At 45.2% G+C, this 24,113-nt stretch overlaps 1 protein-coding gene across 4 annotated transcripts in view; it reads right to left on the bottom strand.

Annotated features, from left to right (window-relative positions):
* Positions 1-15,074: 15,074 nt before the first annotated feature.
* SBNO1 (strawberry notch homolog 1) overlaps positions 15,075-24,113 on the bottom strand; it is a 76,879-nt gene continuing 67,840 nt past the window's right edge. For all 4 annotated transcript variants that reach the window (XM_021669957.2, XM_021669959.2, XM_021669960.2 and 1 more), the window contains 2 exons: positions 23,886-24,079; positions 15,075-21,305 (listed from right to left, as the gene is read on the bottom strand). In XM_021669957.2, the coding sequence (XP_021525632.2) occupies positions 21,163-21,305; positions 23,886-24,079 (337 nt within the window). In that variant the 3' untranslated portion in view covers positions 15,075-21,162. The remainder of the gene's footprint in view (positions 21,306-23,885; positions 24,080-24,113) is intronic.

Genomic DNA, 24,113 nt, shown 5'->3' with positions numbered 1-24,113 from the left:
ACCGATGCTTGACATTGATTTCAAATAAATTTCATCTCTCTGTCTGTTTGAAGTGGTCTTTAACCCTTTGGGGACCCAAGACTCCTTTGAGACTGACAAAAGCTAGAGGCCTTCATCCCCCAACCCCTCCCAGGAAAACTCACACCTGCATCCGCACAATTCCACATAGAGATTCACTCCAGTATTTAAGGGAAGCACCTACTATGTGCCACTCACTGTTCCAAGCGCTAAGGATAGAAGAATAAACTTGGCAAAGTTTCTACCCCTGGAGTTCACATGGCAATTTTTGATCCTCCTTCGACCCCAGCCCCAGCCCATCCTCGGATCTGATTGAAACGTAATCATCGAGTGTATTTTGGATTTGGTTTAGATGAATAACCTGAAGGTTGTGGTTTTTGTTTTTTGTTTTTTTTTTTTTCAATTTTGGAGTTCTGCCGAAGTAGTAAAGCTCGTTGAAATACATAGGAGGCCCACCCTTTTCTGTTGTTTTTAATCGCCATGGTTTGCAGATTTAATTAGACACAGGCATGCAAGCATCATCTCCGGATCTGGTGACAAAGGCACCCACCTCGGGATACCCACCCAAGCCTGCCTCTTCCTTTAGGACCAAGGCGACGACACCCCCTCCCCAGCTTGACCCTCACCTTTGAGATCAGCTGTAGGCCAGCACTAGCGAAGGATGCTCAGTGAAACCTTATTCCATTAATAAATTAATGCCACCCATGTGACTGGCCCAGGGTGCCCAGTCCTCTAGAGCAGCACTGTCCAAAGAAAACAAAATGCCAGCAACACAGGCAATTTTCAGTTTTTCAGTAGTCACATTTGAGAAGTCAAAAAACACTGGTGAAATTGATTTTAACATATTTTATTTAACATAATAGCTCCAGAACAGCGTGATTTCACTATATAATGAATTAAAAGGAATTATTAAGACACTTTACATTCTCTTTATCATACGAAGTCTTCAAAATCCAGTGTGTGTTTTATACTTAACAGCGCATTTTAATTCAGACTAGCCATTTTTCAGCACTCAGTAGCCACCATAGCTGGCGGTCACCATATTGGACAGCAGAGCTCCTGTGATGAACACACCCTGGTACTGACTCTGGCTACTGGATGTTTGACTAGGCTGCCATTTCCTCGGGGCAAGAATCCAGATCTCAGTGGCAGGCCAGGTCCCTTCTATGAGTGTTCTGAGACATTCTATTTTCATATTGATATATATTTAAAAGTCGGAGTCTCCCTTTGTCACCCAGGGTGGAGTGCAATGGCTTGATCGTAGCTCACTGTAGCCTTGAACTATTGGGCTCAAGTGATCCTCCCGCCTCCACCTCTCCCTCAAAGCACTGGGATTACAGGCGTTTGCCAATAGTGTTATATTTTTCCCATTGTCCCCACTCTTTGCTCTGAGTCCATGGCATAATTAAAAAAATGTTTCAGACTGGGTGAGATCGCTCACGGCTGTAATCCCAGCACTTTGGGAGGCCAAGGCGGGCGGATTACCTGAAGTCAGGAGTTCAAGACCAGCCTAACCAACATGGAGAAACCCTGCCTCTACTAAAAATATAAAATAAATAAATAAATAAAATAACTAGGTGTGGTGGCGCATGCCTGTAATCCCAGCTATTCAGGAGGCTGAGGCAGGATAATCGATTGAATCCGGAAGGCGGAGGTTGCGGTGAGCCAAGATCACACCACTGCACTCCACCCTGGTGATAGAGAGAGACCCCGTCTCAAAAAAAAAAAGTTTCACCTCATGCCTATAATCCCAGCACTTTGGGAGGCCTAGGTGAGCGGATCACAAGGTCAGGAGTTCAAGACCAGCCTGACCAACATGGTGAAACCCCCTCTCAACTAAAAATACAAAAATTAGCCGGGTGTGGTGGCACATGCCTATAGTCCCAGCTATTTGGGAGGCTGAGGCGGGGACTTCCTTGAACCCGGGAGGTGGAGGTTTCAGTGAGCCTAGATCGTGCCACTGTACTCTAGCCTGGGCGATAGAGTGAGACTCTGTCTCAAAAAAAAAAAAAAGTAGGGCCAGGCGCGGTGGCTCACGCCTGTAATCCCAGCACTTTGGGAGGCCGAGGTGGGTGGATCACGAGGTCAAGAGATCGAGACCATCCTGGTCAACATGGTGAAACCCCGCCTCTACTAAAAATACAAAAAAACAGCTGGGCATGGTGGCGCGTGCCTGTAATCCCAGCTACTCAGGAGGCTGAGGCAGGAGAATTGCCTGAACCCAGGAGGCGGAGGTTGCGGTGAGCCGAGCTCGCGCTATTGCACTCCAGCCTGGGTAACAAGAGCGAAACTCCGTCTCAAAAAAAAAAAAAGAGTTATATAGTTTTTGTTCTTACATTTAGTTCTTTGATCCACTTTTAGTTTTTTTTTTTCTTTCTCTTTTTAAGTTTTGAGACTAAGTCTCACTTTGTCACCCAGGCTGGAGTGCAGTGGCATGATCTTGGCTCACTGCAACCTCTGCCACCAGGGTTCAAACAATTCTCCTGCCTAAATCTCCCAAGTAACTGGTATTACAGGTGCCCACTACCATACCCAGCTAATTTTTTTTTTTTTTAATATTTTTAGTAGAGACGGGGTTTTACCATGTTAGCCAGGCTGGTTTGGAACTCCTGACCTCAGGTAATCCACCCACCTTGGCCTCCCAAAGTGTTGGAATTACAGGCGTGAGCCACCACAGCACCCAGCCTAATTTTTGTATTTTTGTAGAGATAGGGTTTTATCATGTTGACCAGGCTGGTCTTGAACTCCTGTCCTCAGGTGATCTGCCCGCCTCAGCCTCCCAAAGCGTTTTTAGTTAATTTTTGTATAATGTTCAAGATGGATCTGAACTCAATCTTTACATGTGGATATCCAGTTCTCTCAGCACATTTTGTTTAAAAAACTATTCCTTTCCTGGCCGGGTGTGGTGGCTCACACCTGTAATCCTAGCACTTTGGGAGGCCTAGGTGTGTGGATCACCTGAGGTCAGGAGTTCAAAACCAACCTGGCCATCATGGTGAAACCCCATCTTTAAAAAAAAAAAAACAGGGCCAGGCGCGGTGGCTCATGCCTGTAATCCCAGCACTTTGGAATGCCGAGGCGGGTGGATCACGAGGTCAAGAGATCGAGACCATCCTGGTCAACATGGTGAAACCCCGTCTCTACTAATAATACAAAAAATTAGCTGGGCATGGTGGCGCGTGCCTGTAATCCCAGCTACTCCGGAGGCTGAGGCAGGAGAATTGCCTGAACCCAGGAGGCAGAGGTTGCGGTGAGCCAAGATCGCGTCATTGCACTCCAGCCTGGGTAACGAGCGAAACTCCATCTCCAAAAAAAAAAGAACAAAACAAAACAAAAAAACTATTCCTTTCCTTCACTGAATCGTCCTGATGCCCTTGTTGGAAATCAATCGATGATGAGTGTGACAGTGTCTTTCCAGCCTCTTAATTCCGTTCCACTGTTCAACTTGTTTATCCTTTGTTGTTGCTGTTGTTTAGCTTGTTTATCCGTATACCAGTACCATGCTGCCTCGATTCCTGTAGCTTTAGAGTAAGTTTTGAAATTGGGAAGTATGAGTCTTCCAACTTTGTTCTTCTTTTTCAAGACGGTTTTTGGCTATTTTGGGTTACTTGCATTTATTTCCATATGAGTTTTAGGATCAGCTTATCCCTGTCTAAAAAAAAAAAAAAAAGACAATTGGAATTTTGATTAGTTTGTATTAAATCTGTGTATCTATTTAGGGAGTATTGCTATTTTAATTGCAATTTTGTCTTCCAATCCATGAACACAGGATCTCCTTCCATAATTTTAAGTCTTATTTAATTTTTTTAACTTCAACAATGTTCTACAGTTTTCAGCATAATGCCTTTTTTTTTTTTAATTCCTAAGTATTTCATTATTTTGGATGCTATTGTAAATAGAAGTTTTGTTTTTGTTTTTTTGAGATCGAGTCTCACTCATTCACCTAGGCTGGAGTGAAATGGTGAGATCTCGGTTCACTGCAACCTCTGCCTCCCGATTCAAGCGATTGTCCTACCTCAGCCTCCTGAGTAGCACATGCCACCACGCCCAGCTAATTTTTGTATTTTTAGTAAAGACGGGGTTTCACCATGTTGGCTAGGATGCTCTCGATCTCTTGACCTTGCGATCTGCCCACCTTGGCCTCCCAAAGTGCTGGGATTACAGGCATGAGCAAAGGCAAGCGGCCTTTTTTCTTTTCTTTTTTTTTTTGTGAGACGGTGCCTTGCCCTGTCGCCCAGATTGGAGTGCAATGGCACGATCTAGGCTCACTGCAATCTCTGCCTCCTGGGAAGTGATTCTCCTGCCTCAGCCTCCCAAGTAGCCGGGATTACAGGCACCCACCACCTCTCCCACTAACTTTTTCTATTTTTAGTAGAGACAGGGTTTCACTATGTTGGTCAGGCTGGTCTCTAACTCCTGGCCTCATGATCTGCCTGCCTTGGCCTCCCAAAGTGCTGGGATTACAGGTGTGAGCCACCGTGCCCAGCCAATTTTTTTATTGTTCATTGCTAGTGTATAGAAATACAACAGATTTTTGTATATTGATCTTGTCTCCTGCAACTTTCCTGAACTCACTTGTTAGTTCTAACAGTTTGTGTGTTTGGATTCTCTGGTGTTTTCTATATATAACATCACGTCATCTGCAAATAGTTTACTTCTTTTTCAAATTAGGTATCTTTAAGTCTCTTTCTTGCCTAATTACTTTAACTAGAACCTCCAGTACAATAGTGAATAGAAGTGGGGAGAGAAGAGATCCTTGTCTTGTGCTTGACCTTAGGGGGAAAGATAACAGTTTTTCATCACTAAGTATGATATTAGTTGTGGGCTTTCCATAGATTCCTTTAAGGAAGTTCCCTTCTTTTTTTTTTTTTTTTTTTTTTTTTTGAGACAGAGTGTCACTCTGTTGCCAGGCTGGAGTGTAGTGTGGCACAATCTGAGCTCACTGCAACCTCCGCCTCCTGGGTTCAAGCGATTCTCCTGCCTCTGCCTCCCAAGTAGTTGAAATTACAGGTGCCCACCACCAAGCCTGGATAATTTTTTGGTATTTTTAATAGAGATGGGGTTTCACTACGTTGGCTACGCTGGTCTCGAACTCCTGACCGCAAGTGATCTGCCTGCCTCAGCCTCCCAAAGTGCTGGGATCACAGGCATAAGCCACCATGCCCAGCCCTGGAAGTTCCCTTTTATTCCTAGTTTGTTGAATATTCTGAATATGTAAAGTTGTTGGATTTTGTCAAAAGGTTTTTTTTTTTTTTTTTTTTGAGACAAAGTCTCACTCTGTTGTCCAGACTGGAGTGCAGTGGCGCAATCTCGGCTCACTGCAACCTCTGCCTCCCCAGGTTCAAGCAATTCTCCGGCCCCAGCCTCCCAAGTAGCTGGAATTACAGGCGTGCAACACTACACCCAGCTAATTGTTGTATTTTTAGTAAAGACCGGGTTTTACATGTTTGCCAGGCTAGGCTTGAACTCCTGACCTCAGGTGATCCACCCTCCTTGACCTCTCAAAGTGCTGGGATTATAGGCGTGAGCCATCATGCCCACTGAGGGTCAAATTCTTTTTCCTTTTTTTTTTTTTTTTCTGATGGAGTTTTGCTCTTGTTGCCTAGGCTGGAGTGCAATGGCGCAATCTTGGCTCATTGCAACCTCCACCTCCCAGGTTCAAGCGATTCTCCTACTTCAGCTTCCCAAGGAGCTGGGATTACAGGCGTGTGTGACCACACCCAGCTAACTTTGTATTTTTAGTAGAGACAAGGTTTCTCCATGTTGGTGAGGCTGGTCTCGAGAGCCCAACCTCAGGTGATCCACCTGCCTTGGTCTCCCAAAGTGCTGGAATTACAGGCGTGAGCCACACACCTGGCCTCCTTTTTCTAGGGTCTCGCTCTGTTGCTCAGGCTCGAAAGCAGAGGCACAATCTTGGATCACTGTAGCTTCTGCCTCACAGGTTCAAGCCATTCTGGTATCTCAGCCTCCAGAGTGGCTGGGACTACTGGCGTGCTCCACCACGCCCAGCTAATTTTTGTAATTTTAGTAGAGATGGGATTTTACCATGTTGCCCAGGCAGATGTTGAATTCCTGGGCTCAATTTTCCAGCCTCCGCCTCCCAAAGTGCTAGGATAACAGACGTGAGCCACTGTGCCTGGCCTAGAGTGGTTCTTGACTGGTTCAATGGCTATTTCACAGAGTGGCTTACCAGGGAGGGAGCAAGCAGGTCAATGGTGAGAGAAGGAAGCCCAGGGAATGAGTGTAGCATGAAGAACATCAGGAAACACAAGCTTTAGCTCCAAATCTGCCATAAACCTTACTTCTTTAGGCCTCAGAGAATTTATTTGACCTCCCTAGGCCTTAGTTTCATCTGTAAGATCAGGGAGGCTTGATAGGCTGGATCACTAAGGATTCTCTCAACATTTCATGTCCTTAGAAGATAGGTAACACATGTGCCATTTTCTCTAACAAAAAACACCAGCACTTGGCCAGGAGCAGTGGCTCACGCCTGACATCTCAGTACTTTGGGAGACTAAGGTGTACAAATCACTTGAGCTCAGGAGTTTCGGACCAGCCTGAGCAATGTGGCAAAACCCTGTTTCTACCAAAAATACAAAAATTAGCCGAACGTGCTGGCACATGCCTGTAATCCCAGCTACTTGGGAGTGTGAGACGGGATGATCAGTTCAACCTGGAAGGTGGAGGTAGTAGTGAGCTGAGGTCACGCCACTGCACTCCAGCATGGGCAACACACGAAACCCTGTGTCAAACAAACAAAAAAAACAGCCCAGGCAAGGCTCGATGGCTCACACTTGCAATTCCAGCACTTTGAGAGGCCGAGGCAGGCGGATCACAAGGTCAGGAGTTCAAGACCAGCTTGGCCAGTATGGTGAAACCCGTCTCCACTAAAAATACAAAAATTATCTGGGCGCAGTAGCACGTGCCTGTAATCCCAGCTACTTGGGAGGCTGAAAAAGGAGAATTGCTTGAACCTGGGAGGCAGAAGTTGCAGTGAGCGGAGATCGTGCCACTGCAGTCCAGCCTGGGCAACAGAGTGAGACTCAGGCTCCAAAAAAAAAAAAGAGAGAGAGAGTCCTTAAATTATTCTGGAACTGATTCCAACACTGAAGCAATCAGCTCCAACACGGGCTGTGCCCACCCCAGGTGGTGAGAAAGGTGACCCGCAGGAGGGAACATTAGAGCTTCTATTTATGTGGGATATGCAGCGTACATTTCAGGACAATAGCCCACTATAGCTTACAAGTAAATTAATAAGCAATACTAGAGGTGGAGGTATGCCCTGGAAACTTTCTTTTTTCTTCAGACAGTGTCCCTTGCTCTGTCACCTGGGCTAGAGTGCATGGCACTATCTCGGCTCACTGCAGCCTCTGCCTCCCAGGCTCAAAAAATCCTCCCACCCCTGCCTCTTGAGTAGCTGGGACTACAGGTGTGCACCACTACACCCAATTAATTTTTGTATTTTTGTAGAGATGGGGTCTTGCCATGTTGTCCAGGCTAGTCTTGAACTCCTGGGCTCGAGATCCTCCCACCTTGGCCTCCCAAAGTACTGAGATTAAAGGCGTGAGCTGCCACGCCCAGCCTAGAAATCTTTTTTTTTTTTTTTGAGATGGACTCTCGCTCTGTTGCCCAGGCTGGAGTGCAGTGGCATGATCTCGGCTCACCGCAACCTCTGTCTTTTGGGTTCAAGTGATTCTCCTGCCTCAGCCTCCTGAGTAGCTGCGATTACAGGCATTCGCCACCACGCCTGGCTAATTTTGTATTTTTAGTAGAGACAAGGTTTCTCCATGTTGGTCAGGCTGGTCTCGAACTCCCAACCTCAGGTGATCCGCCCACCTTGGCCTCCCAAAGTGCTGGGGTTACAGGTGTGAGCCACTGTGCCTGACCCCCCTTTTTTTTTTTTTTTTGAGATGGAGTCTAGCTCTGTCACCTAAGCTGGAGTACAGTGGCGCAATCTCGGCTCACAGCCAACTTCTGCCTCCCAGATTCAAGTGATTCTCCTGCCTCAGCCTTCCAAGTAGCTGGGACTACAGGCATGCTCCACCGTATCCAGCTAATTTTTATTTTATTTGTTTATTTATTTATTTCTGAGATGGAGTCTTGCTCTTGTTGCCCAGGCTGGAATGCAATGGTGTGCTCTCGGCTCACAGCAACCTCCGTCTCCTGGGTTCAAGCGATTCTCCTGCCTCAGCCTCTCAGGTAGCTGGAATTACAAGTGTGTGCCACCATGCCCGGCTAATTTTTGTATTTTCTTTTTTTTTTTTTCTTGAGACGGAGTTTCACTCTTGTTACCTAGGCTGGAGTGCAATGGCGCGATCTCGGCTCACTGCAACCTCCGCCTCCTGGGTTCAGGCAATTCTCCTGTCTCAGCCTCTCAGGTAGCTAGAATTACAGGTGTGTGCCACCATGCCCGGCTAATTTTTGTATTTTCTTTTTTTTTTTTTTTTTTTTTTTTTCTTGAGACGGAGTTTCACTCTTGTTACCTAGGCTGGAGTGCAATGGCACAATCTCGGCTCACTGCAACCTCCGCCTCTTGGGTTCAGGCAATTCTCCTGCCTCAGATTCCTGCGTAGCTGGGATTACAAGGCACGCGCCACCACACCCAGCTAATTTTTTGTATTTTTAGTAGAGACGGGGTTTCACCATGTTGACCAGGATGGTCTCGATCTCTTGACCTCGTGATCCACCCGCTTCAGCCTCCCAAAGTGCTGGGATTACAGGTGTGAGCCACCGCGCCCGGCTAATTTTTGTATTTTTAAGTAGAGACGGGGCTTCACCATGTTGACCAGGCTGGTCTCAAACCTCTGACCTCATGATCCGCCCCCCTCAGCCTCCCAAAGTGCTGGGATTACAGGCGTGGGCCACCGCGCCTGGTCCAGAAATCTTTTATATCTGGAATATGTGACCAAAAAGGTTTGAAGACCACTGATGTAAGAATCTAGTCATAAGCCGGGTGTGGTGGCTCACACCTGTAATCCCAGCACTTTGGGAGGATGAAGTGTGTGGATCATGAGGTCAGGAGTTCAAGACCTGACCAAGATAGTGAAACCCCATCTCTGCAAAAAATACAAAAATTAGTCAGGCATGGTGGCGGGCGCCTGTAATCCCAGCTACTCGGCGGCTGAAGCAGGAAAATTGCTTGAACATAGGAGGTGGAGGTTGCAGTGAGCCAAGATCACGCCACTGCACTCCAGCCTGGGCGACAGAACGAGAGCCTGTCTCAAAAAAAACTAGTCATGTAGGTGGCCAGACCCATCAACTGACAGCCTAAAAAGCTGTGGATGAAGCATTATGACTAAACCTCACAGTTACTGATTCCAATGTGGTTTGTGTAATCGGGACATACACCCATCCCTTTTATCAATATTGGCTATGATCAGGGGTCTACTCCTGTAAAAAAAAAAAAAAAAAAAAAAAAAAAAAATTTACTTGGGAGTGGTGGCTCAAGCCTGTAATCCCAGCACTTTGGGAGGCTGAGGCAGGCAGAGCATGAGGTCAGGAGATCAAGACCATCCTGGCCAACATGGTGAAACCCATCTCTATTAAAAATACAAAAAAATTATCTGGGCGTGGTGGTGCATGCCTGTAGTCCCAGCTACTCAGGAGGCTGAGGCAGAAGAATTGCTTGAGGCCGGGCGCAGTGGCTCATGCCTGTAATCCCAGCACCTTGGGAGTCCGAGGCGGGTGGATCACGAGGTCAAGAGATCCGAGACCATCCTGGTCAACATGGTGAAACCCCGTCTCTACTAAAAATGCAAAAAATTAGCTGGGCGTGGTGGCGCGTGCCTGTAATCCCAGCTACTCAGGAGGCTGAGGCAGGAGAATTGCCTGAACCCAGGAGGCGGAGGTTGCGGTGAGCCGAGATCGCGCCATTGCACTCCAGCCTGGGTAACAAGAGCGAAACTCCGTCTAAAAACAAACAAAAAAAAAGAATTGCTTGAACCCAGGAGGTGGAGATTGCAGTGAGTTGAGATTGAGCCACTGCACTACAGCCTGGTGACAGTGTGAGACTCCATCTCAAAAAAAAAGAAAGAGACCAATCTTTCTAAAGAAATGCTTTTGGCTGGGCGTGGCGGCTCACACCTATAATCCTAGCACTTTGGGAGGCCGGGGTGGGTGGATCACCTAAGGTCAGGAGTTTGAAACCACCCTGACCAATGAGGTGAAACCCTGTCTCTATTTGAAAAAAAATTATTGTTTGTTTTTACATCCTGAGCTCACAAGATCCTCTCACCTCAGCCTCCTGAGTAGCTGGGACCACAGGTGTAAACCACCATGCCCCGTTTTTATTTTTTGTAGTGATAGTGGGGTCTTCCTATGTTGCCCAGGCTGGTCTCGAACTCTTGGTCTCAAGCAATCCATTCGCCTTGCCCTCCCACAGTGTTGGGATTATAGGCATGAGCCACCATTTCCAGCCCTAATTTGCACTTTTCTTTCTGCCATTATTCTTGTTTTTAGACCAGGAGCTGGCAAGCCTTTTACATAAAGGGTTGGAACGCAAATATTAATACTTCAGGCTTTGTAGGCCACACAGGCTCTGTAACTACGCAACGGTACTGTCGTGGCTCTAACGCTGCCAGAGACAATACATAAGAGAATGGGCATGGCTGTGTTCCAATAAAACTTTATTTATGGACACTAAAATTTGAATTTCACATACTTGTCACGTTAAAAAATATTTTTTATTTTTTCCAACCACTTAAAAATGTTCTCAAAACCTTTCTCAGCTTGCAAAGCCAATGAAAAACAGGTGGTAGCTGGACGTAACCCATGGGCCATAGTTTGCCAATCCCTGTTTTAGTCCACACAAGTTTCTTTTCTTTTTTTTTTTTTTAAGACGGAGTCTTGCTCTTGTCGCTCAGGCTGGAGTGCAGTGGTGTGTTCTCAGCTCACTGCGACCTCCGCCCTCTGGTTTCAAGCAATTCTTCAGCCTCAACCTCCTGAGTAGCTGAGATTACAGGTGCCCGCCACCACACCCGGCTAATTTTTGTATTTTTAATAGAGACAGGGTTTCAGCTTGTTGGCCAGGCTTGTCACGAACTCCTGACCTCAGGTGATCCGCCTGCCTCAGCCTCTCAAAGTGCTGGGATTACAGGCGTGAGCCACCACGCCCAGCCACAGGTTTGTTTCTTAAGCCTGTTTCCCTACAGGCAGGGGAAAAAAATAGGACATCTGAGGACATAATAAACCCATCTTCATATCAATACACACAAAAAGTACAAACTGTGGGAACAGAAAGCTCAACCGAAATCCAGCATCAATGCAGGATTGAGAGCTTTGCATAATTTACCTGTATCTAGGAGTGGAGACAAAAGAGACTGCAGGGACCTCTTGTTCCTAAGACTAGTAGGCATCTTCACAGAACACCTCACTTCCAGCTTCCTGCTGTTGAGTTTCCTACAATTACATGGTTGCGGTTTCTCCAGTCATTAAAGGCTTGCACATCAATCTTTGTGAAAACTGATCTTACCCAAAACCAAAGGTGAGCAACACAAGTTCAAGCATTTTTTGTGACTCCTAAGAATTTACGTTGGCTGGGTGCAGTAGCTCACACCTGTAATCCCAGCACTTTGGGAGGCTGAGGCCAGAGGTTCGCTTGAGCCCAGGAGTTCGAAACCGGCCTGGGCAACACAGCAAGACCCCATCCTAGAAATCTTTTAATACAAAAACATTAGCCAGGCATGGGGGTGCGTACCTGTAGTCCCAACTACTTGGGAGGCTGAGGAAGGAGGATCTCTTGGGGCCAGGAGGTCAAGGTTGTAGTAAGCCATGATTGTGCCAGTGTACTCTGGCCTGGGCAACAGAATGAGACCCTGTTGCAAAAAAAGAAAAAAAAATTGCGCTCTAAAGTTTCCAAGAAGGGACACTGAAGAAATGGAGGAACATTCCTTGGAAAGGGGCCAGGGGCAGGGTGGCAGGAGAAGAAAGAAAAACAATTTTCATTGTGTATTCTCACCTGCCTGTTGTCTTCTGTCATGTGCTGGTAGGTACAGGAAATGGTCAATCAAAAAAGTAACATAACCTGGGTGTGGTGCTCACGCCTGTAATCCCAGTACTTTGGGAGGCTGAGGCAGGTGGGATCACCTGAGGTCAGGAGTTCAAGGCCAGCCTGACCAATATTGTGAAACCCCATTTCTGCTAAAAATACAAACATTAGCTGGGCATGGTGGCAGGCACCTGTAGTCTCAGCTACTCAGGAGGCTGAGGCAGGAGAATCACTTGAACCTGGGAGGCGGAGGTTGCAGTGAGCTGAGATCGCATCACTGCATTCCAGCCTGAGTGACAAGAGTGAAACTCTGTCTCAAAAAAAAAAAAAAAGATGATGATTTGGACCCAATAATGTGGCACTTGCCTCTCTTAACCCAGTAAGGTACTTACCACCCAGAGTGGGCAGCTTTAGAGGATGAAGCCAACTTGCTGAGAATTGGACTCTAAAAATAAGCATTCTGCACATTTCTTTTAGCCTCTTCTCTCTCATAAAGGCCTCCACAGATGGCTTCTTTACATCATGCTCTCAAATGACTAGCTGATAAATATTCATACTTATGGAAATTGTATTGTACATACTCCAAACCCCCAGCCAGTTAACATTTGTATTTTCTGTATCTCGGGGGTGGTGCCCTTTGTTCATGAGGTTTGTTCTATGTAAAAACCACACACGCAAAAAAAAAAAAAAAACACCCACACATGGACGTATACACACACACACACACACCCCCCAGCTTTCTCCCCTATGACTACTTTGCCTAGAGCAGTGATTCTCAACCAGGGTTGATTTTGCCCCTAGGGCACATTTCCCAATGTCCGGCGACATTTTGGGTTGTTACAAATGTGGGGATGATGTGTGTGCCTGTCATCTGTGGGTGGAAGCAAGGGGTGCTGCTTGACATCCCACAGTGCCCAGGGGACCCCCACAGGAAAGAATGACCCGGCCCAAATGTCAACAGGGCGCAGGCCCAGGCCAACCCAAGGTGAAGCAGAAACTGAGACCACAGAACAAAACCCTAAGGGAAGGTCAAAGCAGCCTGGAATTCCAACGGCAAAACACAAGAGGGCCAATCCAGTTTGCTCTTTCATCTTTTTTTCCTCCCCTAAAACAGGTCTGTCTTACTTTGTCACCCAGGCTGGAGTGCAGCGGCGCAAAAATGAGTCACTGCAGCCTTCACCTTCCCAGCTCAGGAAATCTTCCTGCCCCTCAGCCTCCCAAGTAGCTGGGACTACAAGCACATGGCACCACGCCCGGCTATTTTTTTTTCTATTTTCTGTAGAAGCAGGGTTTCATCATGTGGCCAGGCCGGTCTCAAACTCCTGGCCTCAAGTGATCCGCCTGCCTTGGCCTCCCAAAGTGCTGGGATTACAGGTGTGAGCCACTGCATCTGGCCTTTTTTTTTTTTCCGAGATGGAGTCTCACTGTCGCCAGGCTGGAGTGCAGTGCCATGATCTTGACTCACTGCAACCTCTGCCTCCAGGTTCAAGCAATTCTCCTGCCTCAGCCCCCAGAGTAGCTGGGACTACAGGCATGTGCCACCACACCCAGCTAAATTTTTATATTTTTAGTAGAGGTTTCACCATATTGGCCAGGCTGGTCTTGGACTCCTGACCTCATGATCCACCCACCTTGGTCTCCCAAAGTGTTGGGATCACAGGCGTGAGCCACTTGAGCATTATTTCTTATTCAAATTAATACCCAGCAGGGTGCAGTGGTTTACGCCTGTAATCCCAGCACTTTGGGAGGCTGAGGCGGGCGAATCACCTGAGGTCAGGAGTTCAAGATTAGCCTGGCAAACATGGTGAAACCCAGTCTCTACTAAAAATACAGAAAGTTAGTGGGATAGGTGGCGGGCGCCTGTAATCCCAGCTACTCGGGAGGGTGAGGCAGGAGAATCACTTGAACCCGGGACGCAGAGGTGGCAGTGAGCTGAGAGATCACACCACTGCACTCTAGCCTGGACAACAGAGTGACTCTGTTTAGAAAACAAAACAAAACAAAAACAAGTTAGTACCCAATTTATTATTTACCTGCCTCAGCCTCCTGAGTAGCTAGGATTACAGGCATCTGCCATCTCTCCTAGCTAACTTTTTTGTATTTTTAGTAGATACGCGGTTTCACCATGTTGGCCAGGCTGGTCCCGAACTCCTGACCTCAGGTGATCTGCCTGCCTGGGCCTCCCAAAGTGCTGGGATTACAGGAGTGAGCCACTGTGCCTGGCCAATACCCAATTTATTAAGGTTATAAATTTAAAAACCTGTTTCTTTCAGTTTTCAAGCTCAACACAGAAATATTTAGTCAAATTGTACTTAAAACACTCACTTTTCACTTGGTCCTCAATCCTCAATTATTTCGTATATTTGGGAGGTTAAATCCCCCCTAAACATTAATACTATTTACAAATTTGCTCGAATACCCTTATGTACATTAGGCTACAAACTGAATATGCTTCTCCCTCGTATTTCTTTTAGTCTTTTTCTGATGGAGTCTTGCTCTAGAACACAGGCTAGAGTGCAATGTAGCTATCTCAGCTCACTGCAACATCCACCTCCTGGGTTCAAGTGATTCTCCTGCCTCTCAGCCTCCTGGGTAGCTGTGATTACAGGTGCATGCCACCACGCCCGGCTAATTTTTGTGTTTTTAGAAGAGATGGGGTTTCACCATCTTGGCCAGGCTGGTCTTGAACTCCTGACCTCTTGATCCATCTGCCTCAGGCTCCCAAAGTGCTGGGATTACAGGAGTGAGTCACAGGGCCTAGCCTCTCCAAAGTATTTGCAACATCACAGAGAAACTCCCAGACAAGCCATGCAGTAAATGCTGCTCAGATACCCACTTGCATCCCACCCCTTTCTCCCTTCCACCGCCTTCCGCGGCAGTCTGAGACAGCAGCCCACTCCAGGCCCACACACTGCACCTGGCCTGGGTACCACCCCACCCTGGCTGGCTCCCTCAGTGTCTGTGCCATCTGCAAAGGCACGGTGATAGCACTTAACATTTTTATAAAGACACTATGAAGATGTCCATGAGATCTGCAAAGACAGCATCCAGACAAAGAAAGCACAACCAGTGACTCTTATTTAATTTATTTAAGAATCTTACAAAAACAAAAAACAAAACAAAAACCACAACAACAAAAAAAACTAAATACAGAATTTGTTATGCTTCACGGTTGATCATTTTCACTTGTAAGAGTAAACCTTGCTAAAATGCAGCCAGTACATTTTTATTGCATGAGACCAACTTTTTAAGTTACATATCAAAAATGTTTGGGATAATCAATTCCAGATGCTTGGTACTGTGCTCCCATGAAAAGCTGGATGCAGCAGAGCATATCACTGGAACAGGGCGTACCCTTCACACGCTGACAGATACTCCACAACAGGAGCGATAGCAAAAGGGAGATTTTAAAAAAAGAGAACGAAATGACAACAAACCAAGAGCTGACATCCACCTTTGTTTCAAGTTGTCTTTGGATTCCATCAGACGTTGTCTCCAGATGCACCATGTCAGATTAGGAAAGGAGAACAATCTACGCCTACATAGAAAAGTATCCTTTGCTCAGAGGAGGTAGAACCTGGTCAAAGTTTTATTGCAGAGATACAGCGTACCTCTTCCCACCTCTCATGGACGATGGAAGATACAAGTGGTTATTGAAAAATCATATCAGTAGTTTGCAAATATCAGTATAAATCATGAACAGGATATTTTTCTGATAGCGGTAAGACTGCAATGTGCTATGTAGAAAAAAAGCTCTCTCTGTCCCATAAAGTGGGAGTCAGAAAGAGGGCTCAAGCTTCTTTATCTTCTTCAGTGCCATAAATACTGTCAGAAACATCTGCCCAGGCACAAACGGGCCACAGGGGCAGGGTACTGGTTAGGGGCTTGCAATGGAAAAGCCAGGCAGGTTCTCACCAGGGGCCTGCAGAGTGGCCTTCACTCTGGAGAATGCCTGAATTATAAGTACCAAAAAGAACCAACTTTTCCTGCCTCTTCCCTTGCTCAACCCTGCACTGAGGGGCAGTCTTGGTGGACTGTGCCCTGCCACATTGCTGCAGCCCAGACGGCCCCACTGCCAACCACGGCGCAGCTTCCCCATGGGCTCCAGAGGGAGGCTGAGCAAAGAGGGTCTGAGTGGGGGATTCACACTGGAGGCAATCTGTGACAGGCCCCAATTCATGACAAATTTAGTTCCCAAGACTGATCCAAATGCAGAACGCTTTTACATTTTCACCAAGTCTACCAAGTTGAATAGTAATGAATGAAACTTGTACATGAATGAAAGGCCCCAGAGAGGCTCACAGCAATCCTCCCTGAAAGTTACAGAGGAACACTTTCTTGAAGGGTGCAAAACCGTGAACAACTACCCAATGTCTGCCTCCTAAGTGCTGAACACCACCATTTTCATAAGCCATCCGGGTCTTCCCAACTCAAATTATTAAAAATGCCTCCATCTAGCTCCGCTTCTAGGCTTCTGACTGATGTAGTCAAGATCCACTCACCAATACAAGAGTGGAGAGCACAGCTGCTCAGGGACCCCATGGGCCAGCATGGCAGTGGGCACACACCTGTCTAACCCTCCAACAGAGTCAGCCTAGGCGGCTCCGAAGCAGTTGCCTGGCTCTCTTTTGGAGGACAATTGTTCCTTAATGTACATTCTCTAAAGTCACCTGCCAATAATGCACTAGGCCTGCCTCCTGCCTGTTATAAATATCCTCAACAGGTTGTAACAGCAGCAGACTACCTGTGTTCATTGCAAAGTAAATTACTCATTATTTATAGGTTAGAAGTATAGGTCCAACTTCTTAAATAAACATAGGGAATTTGCAGCAGCAACAGCAGGCCGGAAACCACTGTTTCAAATCTGCAAGATTTTCCTATCAGGTGGGAAGCCAGAGATAAGAAATATGGTACAGGCTTGAAAAACTGCAAAAGTAGGAGCAAGTCAGGCTTGCCTAAGATCTAAGTTTGATCCCAAATGCACTGAAGAAGTTAGAGGAGCTTAAAGAAGTCTCAGGAAGCATTTTTTAAAATGTGAAAACATCAGGCTCACTACAGCTTCCAAAGAACAACATAAATAAGCAAGACCAGTCATACAATGACAGTATCAGAAAACAGCACTCAAGTGCACACCCCCAGTACGATGCATTGCACACAATAAAAATAGTAATAAAAATGTAAAACACAGACATATTAAAAAACATTAACACACAACAGAATTCTACAGCAAAGATGCAAAACTGAATTCTGAAACACAGAAACAAATACTTTTCTAAATGAAAAGTTTCCCATACTTTTCTAAATAAAAAAAAGTCTTAAGATGCCCCATATGGGAAAGTCAAGAAAAGAATAAATAGAGCTGAAGGAAAGAGGGAAAAGGGAGAAACAGGTGGGCGGAGTCCCAATTTACAAGAATTATTTACATTCAGAATCCAGAAGAACTCGACATTTCTATATATATACATTTATGTACATATATATAATTACAGCATAAAATTAGAGAGTGGGTTTTGGATTCTGTCTCAAGTACTCACACACACACAAAAAATGCCAGCGAGCTTGAGTTGCAGGTATTTAGGTGTGTTTCTGTCACTTAAAAGACACTGCATTTGTATCAGACAATTGGCATCCAATGAGACCTTTTTTAACACAGTTTTATCTCTCAGCTGTAGCCCTGACATGGAAGGCTTGCTACATTTCTGCAGAAAAGTGGGCTGAGTGCAATAAGCCTGGGTGTGGTGTTAGCCAGGGCCACCGAAGTCACACAGAAGGGGAGTGAGTACATGTCCATCACCACGGTGTCTGCCTTTGCCACTGGGAGGCCTGAACTAACCATGCAGGCCAACAAAGGAATGCCCCAGGGGCTACAGCCAGAAAATTGTGCCTCTAAAATATTATATTCCTGTGGAGCTTGGTAATATAGAACTTTTACCTCTACAGATTAAGCAAACTAAAAGATAACTCAAAAAGGCTTCTGAAGTGCTGAGTTAGAATAAATATACATAGATACACACACACCACTACACTGCTTTGGATGCAGGTTCCTGCTAATTTATACACACATGTAAAGAGAAGATACTGAAGTGTCTAACTGCCATTAAGCAGCAGAATAAGAAAACTGCTTAACAGATATGCTTCTTAATCAAGTTGTGTTTAAATAAATGCATTAATACTTCTATGGGTTTGTATCATTGAGAGTATATCTGGATAATCTCAGTAACTACACATAGAGACCTTGTGGTGCGGAGGCTGCTAAATTAGGGGAACACTAATTCCCTCAAAAATAACATCTGAGCTGCTTTAGACTCTGGAAGTGGTTTTCAGTACAACTGACACTGTAAACTCTGAAAACACTAACACGATTTCCAATCAAATCTTTGTGCTCAGAGCCATATTGCTAAAAAGAAGAAAAAGGCATTGCAGAGGCAAAATGGACATGAGGTTAAACAAGGCCTCTGGATTCAGGTGTGGCATTTAGAGCCTGGAATAAATGGATGTATTTTACAGAAGTTAGTGGCTAATTTTTTGGTAGAGATGGGGTCTCGCCATGTTGGCCAGGCTGGTCTCAAACTCCTGGCCTCAAGTGATCTGCCTGCCTCATCCTCCCAAAGTGCTGGGACTACAAGTGTGAGCCACCACACCCAGCCAAGAGTTGGGTTTTACTAGAAGAGGACCTTGAATACTGAAGCTTCATAGGGTGGCTAACCCGAACTTGCTGACTTTTGTAAGAGCACAGTGTAAAGGTTGGATGTCCACCTGAAGGGGCGGGTGCAACTCTGGGAAGTGCACACACCATGACCAGCCTGGGCATGCAGCACCCCGGCTCCCATCCACTCACATGGGTTGCCTTTTTGAAGTCTGCTTTGAGAGGGCTTTCAGAGGCCTTTTGTTTTAATTGAGCAGCAGGGGAAGCTGTTCTACAAGAACATTAAGATACATATGCTCCTGTGTGTAAGGACGGCTAGTCCAGAGCAAACGTTATTACATTATGAGCCATGGGGGGTGTCGATTAGCTGCATGCTAAGGAATCCATATACGCTGCTTTGAAAACACCATAAAAAACTAAGATGCCCTCATAACACAGAAAGAAGAGTTGGGCCAACAGCCTGCAAGAGAAGATCCTTCCCAATCCTGCCACTCTGTCTCACTGGAGGAGGATTTGTAATTCTTCCCTTCCTCAGGTCCAGCGACTGTACCTCCACTGGAGTGGGGACACTTACATTGCTGATGGAAGCCGACTACTGCTTTAAAAACACGCACGAGCTGAGAAATTCTGCTGAAGGTGGGGACAGTGCTGCTCTTGGCTGCCAGCCAGGTCTAGTGGCCCTAACAAGGGATAGAAAATGGATCACTGCCTGAGATATATGAACTGGACTGAGGAGAGAAGTTGCATCCACTGGGCAAAATGTGCCAAAGAACAGAAAGTACTTTCAACTTACTCTTTTAGGCACCAAGAATAAATAAATACTAAGAAATCTTACGGTAAGCTTGACATAACCAAACTGAGGCTAAAGGAGACACAGAGGATGAACATAATAAGCTTTCTGCCAGGTTTCTGTCAGCTAACACACATCTCACCCAATTCTGCAAGAAGTTTAAAAGTTAACAAAGCGAACAATTCAACTTGAAAAACATTCGGAAGTACTATCATTTTACCTTCCCTCAATGCCACCTCAAATTTTAGCAATAGGTTTTAAGCTAAACTATAAGGCTAACTGGAATGCTGAGGCAACACACAAGTTCTGCAGAGTCCCCGTCACAGACTACTTTTGAAGGTCACCAGTGAGGGCCTAAACAAGAGTCCACTTCTTGTTAGTATAATAACTTTTTATTTGACATCTACAAGATTTTGGCATCTTGCAGGTTTTTACCAGGTTTATACAATCTCGATTTTTCAATAGTGCAACCTGTGCAAGCAAAAGAAAGAAGGAAAAGGAAATAAAAAGACCAACTGTCCCCTCACTTGTTTTTATAAACATCTATTATAGGCGAAACAAAACTTACCCATATTATATAGATAAGTGTCTATTCACATTTGTACATTACCATTTTTAACAGCTTGAGATAAACTCTACAATGTCTTACAACACATTAAACAATATTCAAGTTACTGAGTAACAACAATAACAACAGTAACAAAAAAACATACAGCAGAAGCCTCAAATGTTTCCTCATTGTCTACAGCTCAAGTACGGCTTCCTTTATAGAGTGACAAAGCAAATTAAGATGATGAAGTAAAAAACAATTGTTTGCAGGATGAAAGCCAATTTGTACTTCCTTCTAAAACTACCTTTAAGTTGAAAATGTAAATTTCAGAGGCTTATAGCCATTTCTGCAGCACACATTAGGAATACTATTAATACATTAAAATTAATTTTTAGAGTTTTATCACAGAAAAATGTATGTACTCATTACCTTGACCAGAAACACAGGGCAGGGAGGAAAAGGGGCAGAAGGGGTCTGCAGGGTTAGAAGCAATACCCAGGTATAAACACTATAAAAATGCAATAACCAATGCTGTACATCTAACAAATGTTTCTCTCTGTTACTCGACTTCTGTGTTAATCTTGTTTACGCATGCTTTCAAAGACATGCACTGTCAGAACAAAAATTAGAAAATAACCTGAATGCATGGTATGTAACTTTTCATCTCATGCTTTAATAAACCTATTAAGTTGGAAAAAGAAACCAATATATATTTTCTCTATTTATAGACTCAAAACACATGCATCCGGGGATACCTCCCACAGCAATGGCATGGATGTACTGCATTAACCCTGAGCACTGTATAAACATAAAAGTAAAGCCAGTTTGGGAAGTTCCAAGCATTTTAAACCAACTGTGGTCTGTAGCCTTTAACACACTCACAAACAGACTGACACACACGCACACACACATCCCCCTCGGCTTACCCAAAGTAAAAGCAGATGGGAAGTACCAGGGGAGAAGCAAAAGGAAAGACATATGTACCACCATCAGCACTGCTGATTCTCAGTTTTGCTATCTATTCCAGGTTTGTTCTTACTCCCAAAAAAACTAACTAGAGAGAGCACAACTGAAAAAAATATATAATTCTTTGGAAACTGTCCCTGATTTTTATGCAAATGATATGCTTCAACAGCATTTCAGATACATCCATGTTGAAACCTGTCTGTTCTTTACGCGTTGCTCAAGTTGGTGATGCTCTGAGGGTGATGCTGTTGCCATAGCTGCTTCTGTTGGACCGCAAGCTGTTGAGACTGGTCTGAAGTTGACAGGAGATTTACAAGAGGAGACACACAATTTGCCGGAATGATCAAACCTGTAATTAGTACAAGAATTTATAAAGTTTGGCACAAAAGTAGTCATGAGAAAAAAAAGAAAAAGAAAAAAAAAAGAATTTATAAAGTTATGTCCAGAAGAAATCACACTGTACAGCTTCACAGCAGATTCCAAATGAGGCATAATATTAAGTTCAATAAACAAGAACTTCACACAAAAATCATATGACTACCGCCGGGCGCAGTGGCTCACGCCTATAATCCCAGCACTTTGGGAGGCCGAGGCGGGTGGATCATGAGGTCAAGAGATCGAGACCATCCTGGTCAACAAGGTGAAACCCCGTCTCTGCTAAAAATATAAAAAAATTAGCTGGGCATGGTGCTGCGTGCCTGTAGTCCCAGCTACTCAGGAGGCTGAGGCAGGAGAATTGCTTGAACCCAGGAGGCGGAGGTTGCGGTGAGCTGAGATCGCGCCATTGCACTCCAGCCTAGGTAACAAGAGCGAAACTCTGTCTCAAAAAAAAAAAAAAAAAAAAAAAAAAAAAATTAAATGACTACCTAATAAATGAAATGCCCCATCGAGATGTCATCTGATTCTTCAACAGAATTTCCTACAGATACCCAAGCGTATGCATGTATTTAGTGTAATGCCATCTTGCCAAAGGAACAGGAGGTCAAAAATAGTACTTTTCAATTATCTTTTTAAGCTCCACAAACATGCAAATATCACCTTTGCATGTACTAATGCACCACAAAGACCACAGAACAAAAGTTGCAAATTCAAATGCTAACTACCAACTCTGAAGTAGACACTAGTAAACTAGAAAGGATACTCTCTGGGTGCTGGTTAAGGGAACTTTAACTCCTGCCATGTGGGATTGAAGGCTCAATGTTCCAGATACTCTACATTTTTTTTTTTTTTTTTTTTTTGAGACAGAGTTTCGCTCTTGTTACCCAGGCTGGAGTGCAGTGGCACGATCTCACCTCACTGCAACCTCTGCCTCCTGGGTTCAGGCAATTCTCCTGCCTCAGCCTCCTGAGTAGCTGGTTCTTTTTTTTAAACAGAGACAAGGAGTTGCTGTGTTGCCTAGGCTGGTCTCAAACTCCTGGGCTCCAGCACTTCTCCTGCCTGGGCTTCCTGAAGTGCTGGGATGACAGGCGTGGTTCACCACACCCAGCTGATGGGGTGCTTTTTATGGTTGTTTAAAGAAACTGGAATCCAGACTTTTTTTTTTTGAGACGGCTTTTCGCTCTTGCTCCCCAGGCTGGAGTGCAATGGCATCATCTCAGCTCATAGCAACCTCCGCCTCCTGGGTTCAAGCAATTCTCCTGCCTCAGCCTCCCGAGTACCTGGGACTACAGGCACGCACCACCATGCCCAGCTAATTTTTGTATTTTTAGTAGAGACGGTGTTTCACCATGTTGACCAGGATGGTCTCGATCTCTTGACCTCGTGATCCACCCGCCTCGACCTCCCAAAGTGCTGGGATTATAGGCTGAGCCACCACGCCCGGCTAAAATCCAGACTTTTATATGAAGCCTCTTGATTTTTAAGTGTTGGCAATTAATATATATATATATATTTTTAAAGACAGGGTTTCACCACGTTGGCCAGGCTGGTCTTGAACTCCTAACCTCAGGTGATCCACCTGCCTTGGCCTCCCAAAGTGCTGAGATTACAGGCGTGAGCAACCACGCCCAGCCCTGTTGGCAATTAATTCAAATGAGGCCCAGGCGCAGTGACTCATACTTGTAATCCCAACACTTTGGGAGGCTGAGGTGGGCAGATCACTTGAGGTCAGGATACCAGCCTGGCCAACATGGTGAAACCCCATCTCTTCTAAAAAAATACAAAAATCAGCCGGGCATGGTGGTGAATGCCTGTAATCCCAGCTACTTGGAAGGCTGAAGCATGAGAATTGCTTGAACTCAGGTGGAAGAGGTTGCAGCGAGACGGGAGCACACCACTGCACTCCAGCCTGGGCAAAGAGCGAGACTCAGTCTCAAAAAAAAAAAAATTAATTAATTCAAATGAAAACCTACAACATCCCACAATACTCAAGTGTCAAAAAAAGAGTTCAGAGACTGGCTTTGGCCCATGAAGTGCCAATATAGAGGAAGGCTGCTATAAATGAAACCAAGATAAGCAAACAGAGTCCAATTGCTGGCTGGCTTCCTGGACACCTGTAGTTGAGCACATGGTGGGAACAGCTGGCCTAGTTTGCCCTTTGCTCCCTGCAGGACACTAAGCCATCCACTGTGCACAGTGGCTTTTGAGTTCCATAGTCTTAAACTAGCTCAACAGAAAACTCCTGGGCAGGAGGCTAAGTTGTCTTCAAACCAGGGAGCCTGCATGGACAGCAACAGTAGAGAAGGAGAGCAAGAGCAGCTGAGAACCCCATCAAAGAGATGACCATATCATAACTTCAACCAGAACCAACAATGTCTGTTTGAAGGCTTAACTTCTGTTCAACCTTGTAAGAAATATAAACAGGTCCCATAGTCACTACCAGAAGAAACGTTAGATGCATTTGGAATAGAGCTGAGACATTAGCAATAAGAAAAAAAGTAGGATCTGATTTTTTTCCTGCAACTCAAACCAAAGCAAAAATTAGACTCACCTACTATCCGTTGCCCATCTTCCGTTCTTAGCCGGACGATCTGCATTTTCACGTTTGTGCCACTGACAGATGCTAGAACACCCTCAACTTTTGTCCAGACACTCAGCACTGAACCACATAATACATAATATGTACGGCAACGAAGACCTATTTCACAAACTAACCCCAAGCTTGCTTTTTTGCAATTGCCACGCCTAAGAAAAATGGGAAATACATATATGTGAGTGT

The sequence above is a fragment of the Aotus nancymaae genome, unplaced genomic scaffold (assembly GCF_030222135.1).
Source record: "Aotus nancymaae isolate 86718 unplaced genomic scaffold, 86718_ANA_hifiasm-v0.15.2.pri h1tg000021l, whole genome shotgun sequence".
Taxonomy (NCBI): domain Eukaryota; kingdom Metazoa; phylum Chordata; class Mammalia; order Primates; family Aotidae; genus Aotus; species Aotus nancymaae.
The sequence above is the reverse complement of the archived record's forward strand: the minus strand, read 5'-3'. Positions and strand labels throughout refer to the sequence as shown.